Below are 20,839 nucleotides of genomic sequence, written 5' to 3' on the forward strand. Positions count from 1 at the left end.
CATGTGAGCAAGATCAACCAGCCAAACAGCTGAGAGGTTTCTCACTACCACAAGTGCCCAATAACTGGAGCTTAAGAGGAAGGTGAAAAAAAAGCAACACATTTAAGGGGAAAGAAACCCCCCCCAACCCTTTCTATTCCCTACCAGCAACAGCAGAAGCCCTGAGGCTGGCATTAATATAATGTAATATGGTACAACAAGTATTGCAAACATAATAAAAGCTCAAGAGGAAGGAGGCTGAAACAGGAAGGAAATCTAATCTAGAAAGGCCTGTGACAATGATCTGGCCTGGGCTTCCTTCCTTATACACACAAATGGTAGAACTCCCTATAATCTAAACTGAAGCACATATGCTGAATTATCCTGATGAAGAATGCTTTGGATTTGAAAGCTTGTGCAAGTCTATCCCAACCATGTAGTTGGGATATCCTCAAGAGCACAAAGTCGCCTCAAGAAACCTGAGATATGGCAGTTCCATCCCTGCCCCTGCAGGAACGTGGATTCACCCTGAGTTAAACCACTTTCTCTAGCTTCATTCTGTACCACCAAATTCTTCTCTCCTCATTGGCAAAATCAAGAAGTCCCGTGCCACCAGGTACCTTCCTCACATGCAAGCAGCTGAGACAGTGATCAAGTTTTCTTTCAACTCCCTGTTAGGGAGGCCAATGAACTCAACCCTCAAAGTTTCATTTCACAAACTTCACTTACATGCTAAAGGATCAACCCTGTCCTATCATACCGCCGCTTCCATGAACTTAATTAAACTCCATCTTGAAACAATTTAGATTCCTTGTCTAGCACTCCCTTGTGCAGAAGGCCATTCCAGAACTTTGCTTCTCTGAGGCTAGGTATAGACATTCAAAAAGCCCAAGGTGGAATTGATTTAAGTTATGCGGTTTTCTGTAAATGACATAGTTCAGATCGGTAGTGAACAAAACACACATTTGCCTTTTGACTCCCTGATGGAGGATTATCGTTCTCTTGGTGGGCCTATGCCCACCATTCTCTGCACAACAAATAGGCCAGCCTGCTCCTTCTTCCCACAGCCAGGATTTTTCCCAGTACAGACTATGGATTCTACAAACTGTTTGGGGAAGCTGATGGAAACAGAGATCCTTTTCTGTCTGAGATGAACATGGGCGGATCTAGGATTTTGAAAAGGGGGTGCAAATGGTCTGGCACATCATCAAATATAAAACACAACACATTTTTTTTCCAGTTAAAGAGAAACTGATTGCTTTACTGAGGGGGATAATAGTACTAAATTATTCAGTCTAAGATGAAAGCAAAAACAAATATAACTATTGGAATGTGCACTAATTTGCTAGATTACCTATGAAGTTAAAAAAACCCCCACAACAAGTGAGGCAAAGAATAGTCAAAATAGTCAAAAGACCCCATAATTAGTCCTGCAGTTTTTATAGTTAAATGTATGTCTCTTGTTCATTAAATAAAGTTTATCCTTCCTAAGAGTCTTGACAGGACCTCCAGTATTTCACTGTCAGTCATTTCTACACCTGAGTTAATATAATCCCACCTGAGTTCAAGTTTTTTGTTAGAGCTAAAAACAGTCTTCAGGGCTGTTAAATAGAAGAGACATTACCAGGAATGGCTATCAGACAGCAAAATTGCAGAAGAAAGGATAATTTGAAAAGCGGAACATCAAGGCCAAAAGGAGAGAAGGTTGTTAACACCCATGGAGTTCTCTGCAGACTGAGAGAGAACTCCTTAGGCAGGGCTTGTTTCTAGGGGTGGATCCAGGATACATGTAGTGGTGCAGTTGCACCTCCCTTTGATTCCTGCTCCACCCAAACTTTAAAACTAATTGCCTAGGAGGAGCAATGGCACATCTATTCAGACAGTGCTGAGAGAGTCATGGAATCATAAAAAATTAGGGTTGGAAGGGACCTCAGGAGGTCATCTAATCCAACCCCCTGCTCAAAGCAGGACCAGTCCTAACTACATCATTCCACCCAGGCTTTTGCTGAACTGGGCCTTAGAAACCTCCAAGGATGGAGGTTCCACCACCTCTGTAGGTAACCCATTCCAGTGTTGGACACCTTCCTAGTGAGAAAGCTTTACCTAATATCCAACCTAAATTTCCCCTGCTGCTCCTTGTTCTGTTATCTCCCACCACTGGGAACAGTCTAGCTCCATCTTCTTTGGAACTGCTTTCAGGTAGTTAAAGGCTGTTATCAAATCCCTTCTCAGTCTTCTCTTTTGCAGACTAAAGAAACCCAGTTTCTTTAGCCTCTCCTCAGAAGTTATGTGCCCCAGCCTCCTAACCATTTGATGTTCTCTGCTGGACTCTCTCCAACTTGTTCATATGCTTTCTATGGTGGTGGCCCAAAACTGGATGCAGTACTCCAGATTTGTCCTCATCAATGTCCAATAGAGAGGAATAATTACTTCCGTTGATCTGCTGGCAACATGCCTACTAATGCAGCCCAGTATGCTGTTAGCCTTCTTGGCAACAAAGGCATGCTGTTGATTTCATATCTAGCTTACTGTCCACTGCAACCCCACTTAGCCACTTGGTCCCAACCCTGTAGCAGTGCATGGGATTATTCTGTCCTAAGTGCAAGACTTTATACTTGTCTTTATTGAACCTCATGAGATTTCTTTTGGCCCAATCTTCCAATTTGTTTAGGTCACTCTGAATCATAGCACTATCCTCCAGCATATGTCCTACAGTGTCATTTGCAAACTTGCTGAGGGTGCAATCCATCCCATCTTCCAGGTCGTTAATGAAGGTATTGAACAAAATCAGCCCCAAGACCAAACCATGGGGCACTCCATTTGATATTGGCTGCTGACTAAGCCTCAAGCCATTGATTACTATCCATTGAACCTGATGATCAGAGATCTGGGTTTTCCATTTCCCTTGGAAAAATGGAGAAAAGCATGGATTTCCCCCTTTATTTGAAGAAAATGCAGATTTTTTAATTTATTGGAGAAACCCCTAGATTTTGCATTTTTCCAAAGAGCATTCTGCAGGCTGGTAGAGTTCCAGCCTGCAAGGAGCCGGGGGGGGGGGGAGGGGGGAGCACAAGGAGGGCAGTCAGGCAGGGAGTGCCATGTGTATATATATACACATGGCTGCCAGGCAGTCTGGAGAGCAGCTCCTGCAGGTAAATGGGACCCAGAATGAAGCCCCCATAGGGAGGGAGGGAGTTGGGCAAGGCTGGGGCTGAGGCTGGGGTTGCTGCCCAGCTGCGGGGCACATGGGGCTTGGGGTCTAGAGCCAGAATGCATGACTGCAGGACCTCAGCAGGGAGCAGGACAGGGTCCTGGGCTTCTTCTCCAGGGGGCGGTGGGTAGGGTCAGCTCCCCACCACTGCTTGCACTCCTAGGGGGGGCAGGGGAGACCCATACCCCCCATATCTGTGTGTGGGGTGGGGGCGGATGCAAGCTGCCTGCTGCGGGCTTGGGCTCCTCACCTTGCTGCCCTTCTCCAGGGTCTCCACAGCCCGGCATGTGCAACCCAGCACTGCAGGACAGAGTGGGGCTGTGTGGGGAAGCTTCTTGCAGCTCCAAGCTCTGTGCTTCTCTGGGGAGGCATCAGCATGGGGTTGTGCCCCTTGCTGCTGCCGTGCAGGCAGGGGATGCCTTGCCAGGGCAGCATGAAGCTTGCAGTGGCAAGGAGCTTCTCTGTGTGGCTTTGCCCCCGTCCCATGCAAAGATCTAGGGGGAACAGGTCCAGCTGTCCTCCCTGAGAGTGTGTGCAGAGGCAGGGAACTGCCCCCACCCCACCTGAGCCTACAGCAGGCAGACAGCAGGGTTGGGGAGCTGGGCTCTGTGCTCTGCTCTACTGTAGCAGCCACCACCTCCTGCGGGTGGCAGCTGGAGCTTGGGTGCTGCTTTGGGGGGTGGGGGGGAGTGGGGGGCAGGGGGCTGCAGACCTAGGTTCCTGATCCCATAGCCCTCCAGCAGGGCTGGGGGGACAGGGAGTTGAGGGGGGTTTAGGGGCACCAGCAAGGCTGGGCGGGGGGTGGGAAGTGAAGGGCATCAGCAGGGCCAGGGGGCTGTGAGTGGGGGGTGAGCAGCACTGGCAAGGCCAGGGGGCTGTAGTTTGGGAGTGTGGGGCCTGCATTCTGTGAGTGAAGGGGAAGCTCTGATTTTCCATGATAAAAAACTCAAAATCAAACATCAAAATTTATAGGTACTTAGAATTTATTTTACTATAGTGACTGAGGCACTGGTAGTTTTCCACATTGCTTTAAAATTGTAAATATATTAAGAAAACGTTGTGTTCATCTGACACCTTTATAGTGGCCTTCCATTTTAATAATGGATTTGGGGTTTTTAATCAGAGAATTTGTGATTTTTTTATCAGGAAAATCAGGATCCAGCTAGCTTTCTTTCCACTTTACAGTCCATTCATCCAACCCATACTTCCTTAGCTTGCTTGCAAGGATGCTGTGGGAGACTGTATCAAAAGCCTTGCTAAATTTGAGATATATCACATCCACTGCTTTCCCCACAGCAGAGTCAGTTATCAGAATTCGCCAGGGAACTGGCTGAGGCTGCACGCTCTTGGTGCATGGTTGTCATGGGAGACTTCAACAACCCGGACATCTCACGGGAAGATCACTCATCCAAATCTGATCGGTCCCAAAGCTTTCTCATATGTGTGGATGAGCTCTGCCTGTCTCAAGAAGTTTATGGGCTAACAAGAGATTAGGCACTGCTGGACCTAGTACTGGCCAAAGGGAATGGTCTAATCAGCAACCTAAGAATCGAAGGGAAGCTGGGTTACAGTGATCATAAGTTGATCACTTTCACTGTCCATCACAAAGCTGGCAAGTCAGCTAGCAATGCAGTAGTCCTCGACTTTAGGAAAGCTGACTTTCATAAGCTCAGGAGGCTTGTTCTTGAAGCCCTGAGAGGCTATGATTTGACAGAGAGGGGAGTTCATGATGACTGTTTGCTCCTTAAGGAAGCAATCCTAGAAGCTCAAGGGAATTCCATTGTAACCCATAGGAAAGGCAGTAAAAGGGCTCCCCCTCATCTGCTGGTGACCCTGCTGGTGAGCCTCCCCCTCCCCCTTGGCTCAGTGGGGAACTCATAGACTTCCTACATCTAGAAAGAGAGGCTTATAAAGGATGGAAGACAGGAAAGAGGAGTATTCTGTACTGTTCTGCACCTGTAGGAAGCGAACTAGGAAAGCCAAGGCTGCAACCAAACTCAAACTGGCTACACGAATCAAAGACAGTAAAAAGTCCTTCTTCAGATATGTGGGGGTTTGGAAGAAAAAGAAAGGCAACAATGGATCCCTGATAAGCCAATTGGGGCAGCTGACAATTGACACCCAGGAAAAAGCAAATCTTCTTAATGATTACTTTGCATCAGTTTTTCACTAGCCCAAACGGTCCTCCCTGCCTACCATGATGCAGGATGACCAGGGTGAGGGTGAATATATGCCTACCATTGGCACAGAACTTGTGAGGGAGCACCTTTAGAAGCTAGACACCCACAAATCAGCTGGTCTGGATAGATTGCACTCAAGAGTGCTAAAGGAACTGGCAGACATGATAGCGTGGCCACTGGCAAGGATATTTGAGAACTCGTGGAGCTCAGGCCAAGTACCTGAAGACTGGAAGAAGGCCAATGTGGTGCCTATCTTCAAGAAAGAGAGGATAGAAGATCCGTGAAACTACAAACCAATCAGTTTGACCTCAATCCTTGGAAAGATCTTGCAAAAAATTATCAATGAAACCATTCTTCACAGGCTAACATAAGACAACCATCTGAGGGATAGCCAGCACAGGTTTGTTGTGGGTAGGTCGGACCTGACCAATCTCATTTCCTTCTATGACCAAGTGACCTATCACCTGGACAAAAGGGAAGAGATTGATATCATATATTTGGACTTTAAAAAAGCCTTTGACCTGGTGTCCCACAATGCCCTATGGAAAAACTGTGCAACTCTGGCCTTGACTAAACTACAGTCCGATGGCTGGGGAACTGCCTCCAAGTTCAGATCCAGAGAGTGGTAGTTGACAGAATCGAATCAACGTGGCACTCGGTGACCAGTGGTGTCCCACAAGGCTCCTTTCTCAGACCTGTGCTCTTTAATGTCTTTATAAATGATCTGGACTCTGGTGTCAGAAGCAAACTGGCCAAGTTTGCTGTCAACACCAAACTTTAGGGAAGAATGTCCACACTTGAGGATAGGTTGGTGATCCAGGCCATCCTCAATAGGCTTGCAAGGTGGGCAGATGAAAACTTGATGGCGTTCAATACAGAGAAATGCTAGGTGCTCCACCTCGGGGAAAAAATCCCCACATCACACTTATAGTCTTGACAATGCTATGCTTGCTAGCACCACAACCGAAAGAGACTTGGGGGTCATGACTGACCACAAGATGAACATGAACCACCAATTCGATACCGCAGCTGGCAAAGCGAACAAAACTCTGGCTTGCATCTACAGATGCATCTCAAGCATGACCCAGGATGCCATTCTCCTGCTGTACTTGGTCTTGGTGAGGCCTCAGCTGGAGTGTTGCATCCAATTCTGGGCTCCAGAATTCAGTAAGGATGTGGAGAAAATTGAAAGAGTCCAGAGGAGAGCCATGCTCATGATCAGAGGACAAGAGAATAGGTCTTATGAAGAGAGGCTGCGAGCCATGGGAATCTTTAGGCTGGAGAAGTGCAGGCTCAAGGGTGACTTCGTTACAGCCTATAAATACATAAGGGGTGTGCATCAGGATCTGGGGGAATGCCTGTTCACCAGAGCACCCCAAGGGATGACAAAGTCCAACAGTCACAAACTCCTGCAAGACCGTTTTAGTTTGGATATAAGGAAAAAACATTTTTACTGTCCGAGATCCCAAGACCTGGAACAGACTTCCCCCAGAGGTGGTGAAAGCACCTACTCTGGACACTTTTAAGAAACATTTGGATGCTTATCTTGCTGGGATCCTTTGACCCTAGCTGACTTCCTGCCCTTTGGGCAGGGGCTTGGACCTGATGATCTTATGAGGTCCCTTCCAGCCCTAGTGTCTGTGAATCTATGAATCTCTTCATAGAAGGCAATCAGGTTGGTCAAGCATGACTTGCCCTTGGTGAATTCATGCTCACTGTTACTGATCACTTTCTTCTCAAATGCTTAGAAATGGATTCCTTGAAAGAATGAAGAGGCCTCCCATGTTGCCACCTCCTCCTTGTGCTTCCTTCAGGTCTCCTGGTTCCCTCTTACCTCAGGGCTTTGGTCTCCATCCCCCCGGGAACCTAGTTTAAAACCCTTCTCACTAGGTTAGTGAGCCTGTCTGTGAAGATGCTCTTCCCTCTTTTCATCAGGTGGATCCCATAACTTCCTAGCAATCCTTCTTCCCAGGGTTGAAGGAGCTGAATCCCTGCTGGTGACAGCCCCTGCATAGCCATGCATTGATCTACAGGATGCGTCCACTTCTGCCTGGGCCCTTCCCCATGAGCAGAAGGATTGAGGAGAACACGACCTGTGCCTTGTCCCCTTCACCCTTGCTCCCAGATCCCTGTAGTTACTCTTGAACTGCTCACGGTGACCTCTGGCAGTGTCATGGGTTCCCATATGGATGAGCAGCATGTGGTAGTAGCTGGAGGGCCAGATGAGTCTCGGTAATCCTTCCATGACATCTTGGATCTAGGCTCCAGGGAAACAGCAGATGTCCTGGGACAGCAAGTCAGGCCAGCTGCTGTTTCTATTTGACTCATTTGCCATCTGACACCAATGAGAAATACCAGGAAAGTTCATTTTTGGAGTTTTGCAAATGACTTCAATATTTCTGCAAGGATGATGATTCACAACCTATACATCTTACCTAGATTTATTTTGCTAACTAAATTATTGAAAGAAACTGGAACTAACATTTTATTCTTTAAAAAATCAAACAAAAAAACCCCATTCACACAACAACAAAGCCTGGTAACTTGGATTTCCATAGGGTTGGCCTTTTACAATGATTTCTCACCATGTCTAACACTTTGTAAATGTGGAATTAAATCTACTTCTACACCCAAACGTTCTTCCCTGCCGCCTTTGTTCTTGTAAAACTCAAATGTGGGATCTGAGAAGCTCACAAATGTTCAGCTGCTGGCACTGTTTTTAAGTGTGTTTTCAGAAAAAACAGACCACCAGAGTGTTTGTTTTGGGAAAAGACATATCTGAAGCATTGCATGTTTCTAAATAAATATGAACATCAAAAGTAGATCAAGGTTACTGCATTCTTCCCTGAGAAAACAATTCACACTGCTAAATAGAGGAATCCTGATTTCAAGGGTTTTTTTTGGTTGTCATTTATCAACAAAAATGAGGAATCTGGACTGAGGACTGGATCTAAGCAACCAAAAATGAGGACTGGATCTAAGCAACCATCTCTATATCTGAGTAGTGCTTATACAGAAACTGGGATCTGAATCTAACTTGAAATTCACACCTGGCATGTTCCTAACATGTGAGACTGTTTGAATAAAGATCCAGAACCAAATCTGAACCCATCTCCACCATCCTATCCCTCAGATAAAGAATTACTAGCCTCAGATAAAAGTTACTCACTGCTGCAGAGCACCAAATGAGAGCTTGATGGCAGCTATGGATGCTTGGCACTATTTAAAATCAGGGCATAGCCTGCTCCTTTAGATGCTGAACCTGTTATTGCTTCCCATGCCCATTAATAAAACTGGACCTTTAATTCCTTTTATTGCTTTTCCCAGGCCTCTGAATAAGAGTAGATGTTAAATTGCTTTTATTGACTCTTGCGCCTTTGAAAAAATTGGGATGCTTTCTTGGCTCTTTCCTGGAAAAAGACTGCAGTAGACTTTAATTGATATTGTCTTGATGCTCACAGACTCTCCTTTCTGTGTCTGAACTCAAAAGCATACAACTTTTCTCACTATTTGCTTGGTCCTTTATTTCCATTCATTTCAGCTTCTCATGGTTTGAGGAGTTTGGGGCTGACCGCATAACTCCTGGCAGCTGATTTTTATTAAAACTTTGATGAGAAGCTTAAGCCAGATCACAAACATCTGCAGTTAAACTTCCTCATTGCTAATAGACATTTCTCAGAACATAACCCTGTCTTGCTAGGAATAAACAGCAGCAAAAAGTTCAAATTGACCATGTTGGTTGTTAACCTAATGTAACCTTAAGGGTCTGTAATAAGTTCATTAAAAGATGTGCTTTTTGCAGAAGGAGAAGTTGCTTCCATTAGTTTAAAATATAAAGATCTTTGTCAAGATAAAACCCTTTTTGGCTTAGCTGGAAGGGATGGTCTTCTGCCTTTTTTGTGTGTGTGTTTTTAAGGTCTTTCTAATACTGGTCTCTTTCAACTTGAATGTTACAAAATGGAAGAATCAAACTGTATTCATGCCAAAACCATTTGTGTAGGATTTTTCATGCCTGTTCTTATTGGGAGAAATGGCACTTCTGGTTACTTTGAGGTCCCCATTTTTAAATGACAAATAAGTTTGAGTGCCTTTATTTTTGGATGCTAAACTTGAGGTGCCTTAGGCCCTGTTTCCATTGACTTCTGACTATTTTTGCACCTTGCTTTAGAAACATTAGAACTTTTAAAATGTCTCCTAGTGGTCCTCTGAATGAAAGCAGCCAAAATATCACTAATCACTCTTGAAAACCATAGACCGAAGGTTACTGTTGTAAGTCAGATGTGAGACTGCATTACTGTCAAAAACCTCATTTTATCAGTGGTTTAAGGTGCAGGCTGTAGTAGTCAGGACAACTTTTGCCAAAGAAATGGCCTTTGCTTTTTGTGTTTTATGATCAAAATTAACTCCTTTTTCCTTGACAACTCTTCCTGACAAGACCCCACTCACATTGCATGCCTACCCCTTTCAGTGCTACCACTGTGTAAATCTTCTTTCCTGTAATTTCAATAGTATCACATTCTCTCTCAACCCCTTAGCTGGCTTCCTGCTGTACTGCTGAAATTTCAGTCTCCTTGTTGTATCTTGAAGGCCCACATAATCTCACTCTTGCCCCAACCTCTGCTGTCATTTTCTGACCCTTTCCCCTTGCTTCTCCCAGTTTCTTTTACTGGTTCATTCATTTCTCTTTCCCACTATTAGCTTGAGACCTTTTTTTGTGCTAGCTCCTATGATTGGCACCGCTCCCTTTCCTTCCCTGTCAAGTAGCCAAACACCAAGTCTTCCAATCCTTTCTTAGAGATCGCTTCTGTTAATCCTTTGTTCACTGATTTCCGCAACAGTATTGGGTCCTGTTCAAAATTGTCTTTCACCTTGTATAGCCCATACTGATTCTGGATTGGTAGCAGTTTTCACTTGTATTGCCTTGGTATAAATGACTACAGTTTTCATTGAAATGGTGGATCATTATCCATGATCTCTGGCATTTAAACTATCATCCAAGTTCTGTTTTTATCTATTTTAGCTTATTAATTATACTAATTATTTTAGGCATTTGAGTGAAACGTACAGCGAAAAATATCAGTGAAAACTGCCTGTTACTGAAAATTAGAACCACAGACCCAAAAAGCAATCTGCTTGGCAGTTTACATTTCCAAATTCTGCCATATGATCCCTGTAGGCTTTTGTTACACATTTGTAACTAATTCTCTTTTAAAAAAATTTGGTCCTGAGTTCCCATCTTGACACCTTTAGTTCCAAAATTAGAGATTAGTGCCCAACCCCACCCCACCAAAAGTGGAACTCCCCCAGATTAACATATGAAATCTGCCCTTTGACCAAGGTTGGAGTTTTGCAAATGATTTCAGGTTTTTGTAAGTGTCCAAACCATAATCACTCTTAAGCACTGAGGTTTGAAATTCAGCTGCCAAAGATTGAGGCTTGCTTCCATCTCTAAGTGGAGCTTTCCCAGTAAAATAGTTTCTATTTTTTAGGCTTGGCACAAAAATATTGCCCCTGGTCCTAACTCAATTCATTTAATAGAGTCACAGAAGGAAGGAATTTGGCCCAGTACATCTTGCTCACTCTTTCCCCACATCACACACACCTGGATCCTTTTCCCTTCTACCTCATCCTTGAGCCAAGGAATCTAAGGGCCTAAGGCCTAAATGCAATTTACACAGAGGGAAAAAACAATCCCTATGAAGCTCACTTGGTGTAAAAATTCACTTAGCACCTGTTTTTGGACTGCAAAGTTCTTGCAAATCCCCTAGCTTCTTTAACCATTCATATATGGAACCATCCCAACCTGATCCACCACAGGCCTGATTCCTAACTAAGCTCTGCTGCAATCCAGATCTGAGGTGGATATGGTGTCTAAACTATGGTGCCTAAACTCTAAGAACACTTTTACATGTGCTCCGTGCGGGGGTGGGCAGCGCTTTAATTAGAACGGCTCCGAGAGCTACTCTAATTAAAGCAATGCAGTGTATCGGTGTTCCCATGGTTAAAAATGGCAGTGGGGGCACTTGAACTAGAGCTCATTCAATGAGCTTTAGTTCAAGCGCTCTCACTGCCATTTTTAAGCATGGGGACACTGATACATGAGACACAGGAGGCTGCTGGAGCATGGTAATTATCACACTCCAGGAGACTTGATTGATCAAGTCTGCTCTGACGCACTGTAATTACAGTGCATTAGGGGTGTGTGAAGCGGGAAGTGTTTGATTTGGATTCAGATTTGGCCTGATTCAGGGGACATTGATTCGATTTGCTGATTCGGATCACTGTCCTGATTCAGTTTCGCTGAATCTGAATCTGAAGATGCAATTCCAGTTTGGAGAATCAGTGACACACAAAGCCTCTGATTTGATTTGGAGAGATTTGCAGAGATTTGACGATTTGGCCATAGATACAGCTTTATGTTTTTTCTATGTACCTTGAGGTACCAGGCACGGCTTGTGAATGCTGAGATAGTAGGGCTTCTGGAAGCTCTTACTATAAAGCAATATTTCTCTATCTTTAACCATTTCCTTGACTCTTCTTCTTTTCTTCAATTTATTCACATTTGTCTTGGAGAGTAGATTCCAGAGTTTGACCAAATATGGCAGTAACAAATTGCTATAGTGCCAAATACAAAGGTAACAGAAGGTAACTAGATATTTTTGAGACATTTAACTTGACCCTGCACAACATCTTGATTAAGAAATTAGATTGGTACTAAATTAGCATAGCACATTAAAACTGGCTAACTGACAAGATCCCAAAATGAAGAAACAGTGTGTTTTTAGTAGGGCCCACATGGAGCAGGGTATGGGCTTCTGGGTTCCTACAAGCATCCAGGGAGGTTAAATTGGGCAAAAAATAGTGTACCCAATTTAAGTTAGTTCACCTCCTCAGATGAATTAATTTAGATCAGGTACACCATTTTTTAGATTGAGTGGATAGATAGCTATGCCTCCTCAGGGAAACTCATTTAGATTAAGACTGGATTAACCTAATATATCAAATGCCTGTAATTGTCTAGAGCACAGCCCCAGAGATAGGAAAGCCCAGCTCTTCATCCTAGTCCTGGGGCTGGGCTCTTACTACCCGCCCCCTCCGACCCCTCACCGGGCTATTTTTGGCCCCTCCCCAACCCTCTCCCACTCTCAGGACAACAGTTCCTCACAGACCCACCAAAGCACCCCACAGACCTGCCAGCCTCCATGATCTTGCCATCCCCCACTGGACCCCAGCCTCTCTGGGGACGTGCTAGGCCCCCCCTGATCCTACCATACTCTGAGTTACATACTCTTGTTTCCCCTTACAGCTTCTGGAACCTGTGAACAGTTGTACATGCCAGTCCCGATCTACATTCATGTGACTTAGAATAAGCTGCATGAATGTAGACCGGATGTGGTGAATGCTTGTATGCACCTAGAACTTCCCAATTCTTACTTGAGGTTTTCTGTTTAGACATCCAAAATCACACCAGCCCTTTTGACTAGAGCGATGGTCAGTAACATTTTTGGACAGAGTGCCGAAAACACCCACAACTTCAACTTGTAAGATGTTTTTGTGCCAGGGGTGGATGATGGAGAAGCCACGAGGGGCCCAAACCTGTTGCCATGTAGCCCCGGCCCATTCCTTGCCATCCACCCAGAGGCACATGTGCCAAGCAAAATGCCCTTGAGTGCCACATTCTGGCACCCGTGCCTGGGGTTACCTACCCCTGGACTACAGCATTATCCTGGATGCTCACATTCAGCTGATGACCTACCATGACTACCAAGTCTTTCTCAGTCTTTGTTTTCTTGGGTGGAAGGCCCCATTCCATAAGCGTGGTCTACAATCTTTGCTTCAAGATATACAACCTTACACTTAGTTATATGAAAACACATATTATTCACCCACGCCCAGGTTTCCAAGTGAGTCAGAACCTCCTCACTACTGCTGCTTCCTCAAACAGTCATTTGCAAACATATATTAGTAACAATTTTATGGTTTTGTCCACATTATTGAAAAAGTGGCGAAGAGCATAGGGCCAGACCCTGATCCCACTAAAAACACGCTGTTTAGTCATTATACCTCATTTTGGGTCCTACCAGTTGCCAGTTTTTAATGTGTGCTATGCTAATTTTATACAATTCTAGTTTTTAAATCAAGTTGTTATGCAGGGCCAAGTCAAATGTCTCAAGAATTTGTCTAGTTACTGGGATACAATAGATTAACATGACATTACAAGGATATTTGATATTTGTTTTCCACAACCATAAAGAGAGTTGAAGTCAAATCGAATACACAGCAAGGCTAAAACTCAGGCTCGTTCTGAATTTCTCTAAACCGATTTTCCCATTCACCTTAGGGTTAACTGGCAAAGGAAGAGGTGAGAAGCTGAGGAGCACTCATAGGCATGCTCCTCTGCATCTCCCGTGTCATTCAGCTTTCTTTCTGTTCTTCCATAGGTTCACAGTATTATAGTCTCAGCAGAATTTAAGCAGATAATGGCAGTGTGAAGCCCACCAATTTTTTTACAAGCTCCAGTCAACTATATTTCAAATTTTGTCTACTACCCAAGGCACTATCTAAATGAGAATGATTTATGTGTGGCAAGTTCTGCATAGCTTTAACACCACATAGTGAAATGTCCTGAATACTCTGCATTTTTGATCTGCATTCAAGCTCTATAATGGTGTGTTAACTTTGTGGTTACCTGGCACCAAGGTCCACCATAAACCATTACATGCAAAGATTTTGTGGTTCTATAACTCTCCCTCACAAACCCAACCTCTATGTAATTTGGCACTATTCAGCATGACTAACAGTCTCTGTCTGCTGGAGAGAGCTGTAGGCCTGAGCCAATGTTTATACTAAGGAGTAGAATCAAGCAGTGCTGTGTAAGGGCATTTTTACTGTGATTCACTCCAAATCTATGGATAAAGAACTCAAACTCAAAAAATGGCTGGCTTTAAAATGCTGCCGTAGGAACCAGTTCTGTTTTTGGGTCTCAGCCTGAGCAGTTGGGATGAGTGCTGGGAAAGTCTGGGAGGACTACAGGGAGGAGCTCTTTCCATTTTGGCTGCAGAGTGGAAAGATCGCTGCTCTGGTGCTATTACTTCAGTCTTAGGATTGGAATAGCCCAGGGGTGGGCAAAATGCAGCCTGCAGGCCAGATGCGGCCCACCAGGCCATTCTAGCCGGCCCATGGGGTCCCTAAAAAATTTAGAAAATTAATATTTATCTGCTCCTGGCTGCCTGTCATGTGGCCCTTGATGGCTTGCCAAAACTCAGTAAGCGGCCCTCCACCCCAAATAATTGCCTGCCCCTGGAATAGCCTCTCCTCTGCTACCAACCAATGCTATCACAATAGTGATTGGTTGCGGATGCGTGTCAGATCCACGTGCACTCCCTGTAAGGACGTTTTGTTCCTGGCTGCACTGGCAGCTACCACAAACCTGGGGTCTAAAGGCCACAGAGAATGTCCCTCCATGGTGCAGAAGTCTGAAATATAGATGTCACTTCTTTACCGTGAAACCTCAGTAGTTCTGCAGACAGGGCCTGCAGTATTGTAGCAGGTAGTAGGATTCAGTGCTTAGGGTCTGAGTAAATGTGCACTCAGGTGAGTGCCATTGCTTTCTATGAGTGCTGGATCAGGTATTAGTGCAAACATTAACTTTTTAAAGATTAAATTAAACAAAACAAATGAAGAATTTGCAGGAATGAAGGAATGTCTTCACCAATGAATGGAGAGTGGGTGTCCTATCTGAGCAGTGTCCAAAATATTGCTATGCACCTTCCTAGGGTAAATATATCCAATACATCAAAGGTACCATATACAACCTAACTTTGTGGAATCGTTCAATTTTTATATCCAAAAAGGCTAGGTGTTTTAGCTGTTACAAGCTTATGTCCACTATCCTGTGAAATTCAGTTACAAAATCCATTCATCTCTTAAATCAGGGATTTCATTCAGGGTCTTTCCATTTTGTAAGCAACAGGTGGAGATACTGTTTCCCAGTGGCTAATTCTAAGCCAGTGGACAGGAGTTGCACTTCCCACTTCATGGATTGTATCCAAGCCCATACTAGCTCCCCAGTGCCTAGATATTAAGCTGAAAAATGTTTAGGTTCAACACTTTCTCACATAGGTCATGTTACACACCATGTAACTGGTAGACTGGTCAGGCCTCTCCTAAGATTCCTCAGCTGTTTGGAAACACTAACACGTGGGCGAGTTTTAGGTCTTTAAAAAAGCAGCTTTATATCGAGCCTGTTGTCTCAGAAGATTTTCTCCAGAATGTCTTTTATTGTTTTTATGGCTATTATCAATAATCAGCTCATGGCAAAAGCATGTGGCTTCATGACAGAAAACAATGGTGTCATAAAAGTGATACAGACACTATGGTAATCTCATCTAATTTTCTGATGCTAGGCTAGGACAATAACTCTTTCCCTTCCCATGACCTTACATAACTTAATTTGCTTCCTATTTTGCAGCTCCCACACATAAGACACTGCAGGATTTTTCCCTTGCAGATTACCCTGGAGTAATTTATAACCATCTTAGGCAGTGCGTTTATTTTTTGAAAGAAGCTAGCTCAGATGCAACTTTATTGAAGACAGAAATGAAAATTAACCCTAAAACACAACAAAAATTACAAGACGACTTACCACAACAATGTAACTTTAGGAGCTTCTCAATTTTGTTTGCCACTACTAATTTCAATATAGTACTCTGCAAGGCTGAAATTCTTTGCAGGTGTTTTCTCTGCAGGCAGTTTCCTAAGCATTGCTTGATTTATTATCCCAAATTTAAACCACAAAAGGAACCTCACTTTCTAGAGGTGGATATTCTGTAAGGAGCAAAAGCACAAATTTCTCTACCCAAGTTTTGCTAACAACAATAATAAAAATTCCTTCCGGATATTCAAATGAATTCAAATTCTAGTGATGATACAAAGTAAATAAAGTGTTGTGACAATTAACCCTTGTAAAAGAACTTTGTTTGGACAGGCCTATTTAGTTAAGCTGGCAGGAAAGTCCGAGACGTGCTAAGCTAGTACCACTTTATAGTGCAGCAGCTGTCTATTCACAGCAGGCAGGGCGCACATATGTTTTGAAGTCTGAACTGTATCTTTCCATCTCTAATGCAATGTCCCCCCATTCACCCCCCACAGAAAATATCTCCACAGTATTATGGCAAGATTCAAATTATTAAACTAACTTTATCCAGATGCGAACTTCAACACAAACACATGAAAAGAGAAATCTCAGACTCTAGAGACAGAATGAAGTTACTGTACCTCAGTAAAAGGCACCAAACTTCCAGGAGCTACTGCCTGCTGCTGCCCTCTGATAACAGTGGATTCTTGATTGCTGACCGCTGAGCTACCTTCAATGTCAACATGAAAAACTCTGCTCTCACTTGAGGCAGGACTGGAAGAAAAGCATCTCAAGGAAAATAATATAGGAAAAATGAGGGGCCAGGCTGGGATCAAAGCCATTTCCTCCCCTTACATCCAGCAGTGGTCTTCTAGCGTTTTAGTAATTGTTTACCCTCTTCTGCAATCAGCCCCCCTTGGTTTAGTGGTGCCTCAGTTATTTTAACTTTCCTCTCAGCTTTCAGTTTCCAGATGTGGCACAACAAGGCAGTCTAACCAGATTCTGCTTAAAAAGAAAAAAAGAAAAGCGCTTTTGCTTCCTGGCTCGCTCGCTCTCTGTGCCTGTGGCTTCTCTTTTTCCCTAGAGGCTCCAGCTGAATAACATACAGATGGGCAGTGCTTAAACAGAGAGTGTCAAACACAGATTGTATTCCAGGAAAGCACCACTAGCTCCCCAGCTACCTTATCTCCATTCTGTCAGGATACAGACTGACTCTGTATTCAGGGCTCTGGCTTCCTTCATATGCTCACATCATTCCCTTTTTACCTTTAGATTCCAGACCCTCCCACTCAAACTTTGCCATTCAAAAACTGAGGGCAGACCTTTTCTCCTCCCCCCCACCCCGGTTAGTTTGGACATGATCTGAATGCTCCAGTCTGAGAATCAGCTCTCATGATTGTTTTTCTTTTTTTTTAGCACCTCCAGTGTCTTTAGTCAAAGACAGGAAGGTGACAAATTTATATATATATATATATATATATATAGTACATACATACATATATATATATATATATACACATACTGTACATATACATAAAATACATACATATACATATATATAAAATATATACATACACACACACACACATATATATATATATATATATAAATACATAAAATATATATACATAAAATATATATAAAACCTGCTGGATGCCTCTCCTTGGGGGGAGAGAAGAGGGGAACAGAAATAGGCGGGGCGGGCTGTTCGGGTGGAGAAGAACGAGATTCAGAATATCCCAAGTGGTAATGGGGTTTGATAGGCTTCTGTTCATCAAGATTTTACATTTGTGAGAGAGAACAAGCTATAAAAAGGGACTGAAACAGTACAGTCTAGTATTCTTCATTCAAATCCTTCTCAGCTCCACCACAGCTTCATGTCAGCTTGTGAAAAAGAATATCATTCACTGCAATTTTGGAAAATGACTTCATTACTGAAATGCACGAACTTTTATTTACAAAGGATATCTTGTATTTCTTTTCAAGAGATGCTTTGTGAGGCTGTGGTAACAAGGCTTGCAGTGTGTGAAAGCATGCTGAATATACTGCTCACTGCTGACCTTAGATTCTGACTGTAATCTCATGAAGACAACATTAGAGTAAGTAACCTTTCCAAGGTTTTGGGATGAAGTCAGGATATTATATGTGTGTGCAACACCTCAGTTAAAGGATCAGTGCCACATACATTGCCACCTGTTTTTTTCAGTGGTTAATAACACAGTTGTACTAATTCACTTGAGGCAGAAATTGACCTTGAGGCTGATGGCCTCTTTCTTGCTCCCATCTAATGACTTAAAACATTATCACTTTAGAGAATGGTTAATACAGATTTGTATAATTTCAGGTGCTTTTTGGATTTCAAAGCTTTTACAGTCACACAAGACCAACTTCTGGCCTCTGACTACTGTTCTGTTTGCAGATAAGGACTGGGAAGAAGCTCTAGTGGCCATAATACACATTTATTTGGTGGAGGAAAAATATGGTATTAGCATACAAGGCATTGTATTGCCCCAATGTAATAACTTCCAGGAATAGGACAGGGGAGTGACAGTAGTATGAAGTACTACTGCTGTTCTGAATTTACCAGCAGTGGTGACACTTCTACCTTATGGCAGGCCCAAAATGGTATTTTCACTTACCAACACAAGAAAAAACATAGTAGATACTTAGAGTATAAACCCTTTCAGTAAGGACAGTCTTTTGGTATACTGGTCATGTGTACACATGCATTTATTCCAGCCCAAATTTACTCATGTCAGCTAAACCGGAGTAAAGGTTTTGGGGTAGGTGTCTACACATGTGGTGATTAGGAAGCAGATTTGCTCTCAGTTCCCTGCAGTCCTGCAAAGGGCCCCTGCTGCACAACAGAGGGAGCTCCAGCCTTCCCCCCTCCCCCTCCCGGGGGCATGTCTACATATGGTCATTTAATGCAGAATGTGTCTACACTTGCATACCCTTAATGCAGCTTAGAAATGGTAATTTTAGGCTGTGAGCCTAAATCTGATACCAGCCCAAACCAAGTATCAGATTTAAGTGGAATTAGTTAATGCAGATTAACACATGTGCGGACACATTACTCTGCATTAACATAGGGAATTGAGTCCCTAGGGGGCCAGCCAGAGCCAGCTGCTCTATCTAGTTTGCCACTTGTAAGCAGGTTTTTTACTGTTTGTGGGTGGGGAAGGTAATGGAGGGGCAGTGCTTGTTGGGGGGAGAGAGATGGGGGTGGGTGTTGTGAGGGTAATAAAATTTTTTTGTTTCAACCATGTGCATGTCCTGAGAGTGGTGCCGGGGGCAGGCAAGGGGTGTGTGGGTGATGGGGCAGGGGGGCTAGAGTGGGAAGTGCAGGAGAAGGGGGTCAGTCAAGGCCTCCTGCAACTGGTGCCCTAGCCCCCGCTGGTGGGTGCATGGCTCTCCTGGGGCCTGGATGGGGGGTGTGCCTTCTGGGGGGAACAGGGTCAGAACCATGGCCAGCAGGAGTCCAGGGTGTTGGGTGTCACTGGCAGGGGCAGGGACAGGGGCAGAGGCAGCCCTGGCACAGGGAGGCAGGGTGGGCAAGGAGGGAGCTGGTGCATGCTGCCTCTGTGCTGGGCATGTGGGTCCGGAGCAGGGGTGGGGCTGGCCACAGATCAGAGGGGTGGGGAGTGTTTCCAAGATGGCTGTCAATTGCTGGCAGCTGGTTCTTGCTTCAGCATGGTTGACAAGTGTTGGCAGCCATGAGTCCAGAGGCTGGAGCTTCCCTCAGTGGCCACAGGGACACATGGCAGGCTGATGTGATTTGGGACTAAAGTTCATCCCAAGTCCCACTATGTGTAGACACCTGCCAAAACCGACTTAATCCACATTAGTTTAATGAGCATTAAATTTAAGTTCACTTAAAATCATGTGTAGACACACCCCCTGGGTGTTAGCTCAGGGACTGGCTGGGAGCAGAAGGTCAGAAGACAGCTGTCTCCTGGCCACAGGAGGCGGCCTGCTACTGGGGTGGGGACAATGTCCCTGTGCTCCCTGGCAGCAGGGATCTCCTGGACTTGGCTCCCTGATCAGGGGCACAGGACTTGGAAACTGCTGCAGGGGACGGTCAGGTCCGAGCCCCCTGCCCTGAACTGCTGGTGGGGCAGTTAACTTCACAGTAAACCTCCCTAATCCCAAGTGAATTTGCTACTTGCATTTTCAGGTAGTAAATTTATTTGGGATTAGGGAGGTTTAAGTGAAGTAAGCATGTGCATGTGTAGATGCACATGCTTACTTTACAGTAAGCTATGCTAATGTATAGTTAAGGATCTCATGTATATGTGCCCAGTATGTACACAAGAATGTACATTGCCTATCAAAACTGAGCCTTGATCTTTCATTAAGGCATGTTGTCACTAGCACATTATAAAAATGCTAATTGATGTATAAAACTTGTGACAGTTCCAAAATTCAGAAAACTCCATTTTCAAAAGTAGCAAAGACTGCTAAGTGAAAACAATGGTGTTACCTCTTGGGTGTGTCTACACATGTATTTAAGCATGTCTAAATTTAATGCACATTAAGGTAATGCGCATTAAGTGATATTTGGCAGGTGTCTACTTATGCAAGGACTTGAGACTAAAGTTAGTCCTAAGTTCCTGGACTTGGCACTAAAGTTAGTCCCAAGTCCCTGCAGCCCTGCCAAGCAGGGCAGACCTGGCACTAAAGTTAGTGCCCAGTTGTATTTACATGTGTGTTAATGCGCATTATCTACTTGTGCCTGAATTTGATACTTGCACTAGCCTAAGTTCACGTGCATTATTAACGTGTCTCATGTAGACATGCCTCTTTTGTAACTTCTTTGTTGGGAATAATGCG

General features: G+C 44.1%; 1 protein-coding gene and 1 long non-coding RNA gene across 2 annotated transcripts in view; one reads left to right on the forward strand and one right to left on the reverse strand.

Moving 5' to 3' along the window:
• LAMA4 (laminin subunit alpha 4) overlaps positions 1–17,198 on the reverse strand; it is a 172,826-nt gene extending 155,628 nt beyond the window's left edge. Inside the window, exon 1 of the mRNA XM_006263095.3 lies at positions 16,648–17,198. Coding sequence (XP_006263157.2) covers positions 16,648–16,848 — 201 coding nt within the window. The 5' untranslated portion in view covers positions 16,849–17,198. The remainder of the gene's footprint in view (positions 1–16,647) is intronic.
• LOC132252194 (uncharacterized) overlaps positions 1–20,839 on the forward strand; it is a 194,636-nt gene that overhangs the window by 160,016 nt on the left and 13,781 nt on the right. The gene's annotated exons all lie outside the window — the stretch shown is intronic.

This window comes from Alligator mississippiensis, chromosome 1 (assembly GCF_030867095.1).
Source record: "Alligator mississippiensis isolate rAllMis1 chromosome 1, rAllMis1, whole genome shotgun sequence".
Classification (NCBI taxonomy): domain Eukaryota; kingdom Metazoa; phylum Chordata; order Crocodylia; family Alligatoridae; genus Alligator; species Alligator mississippiensis.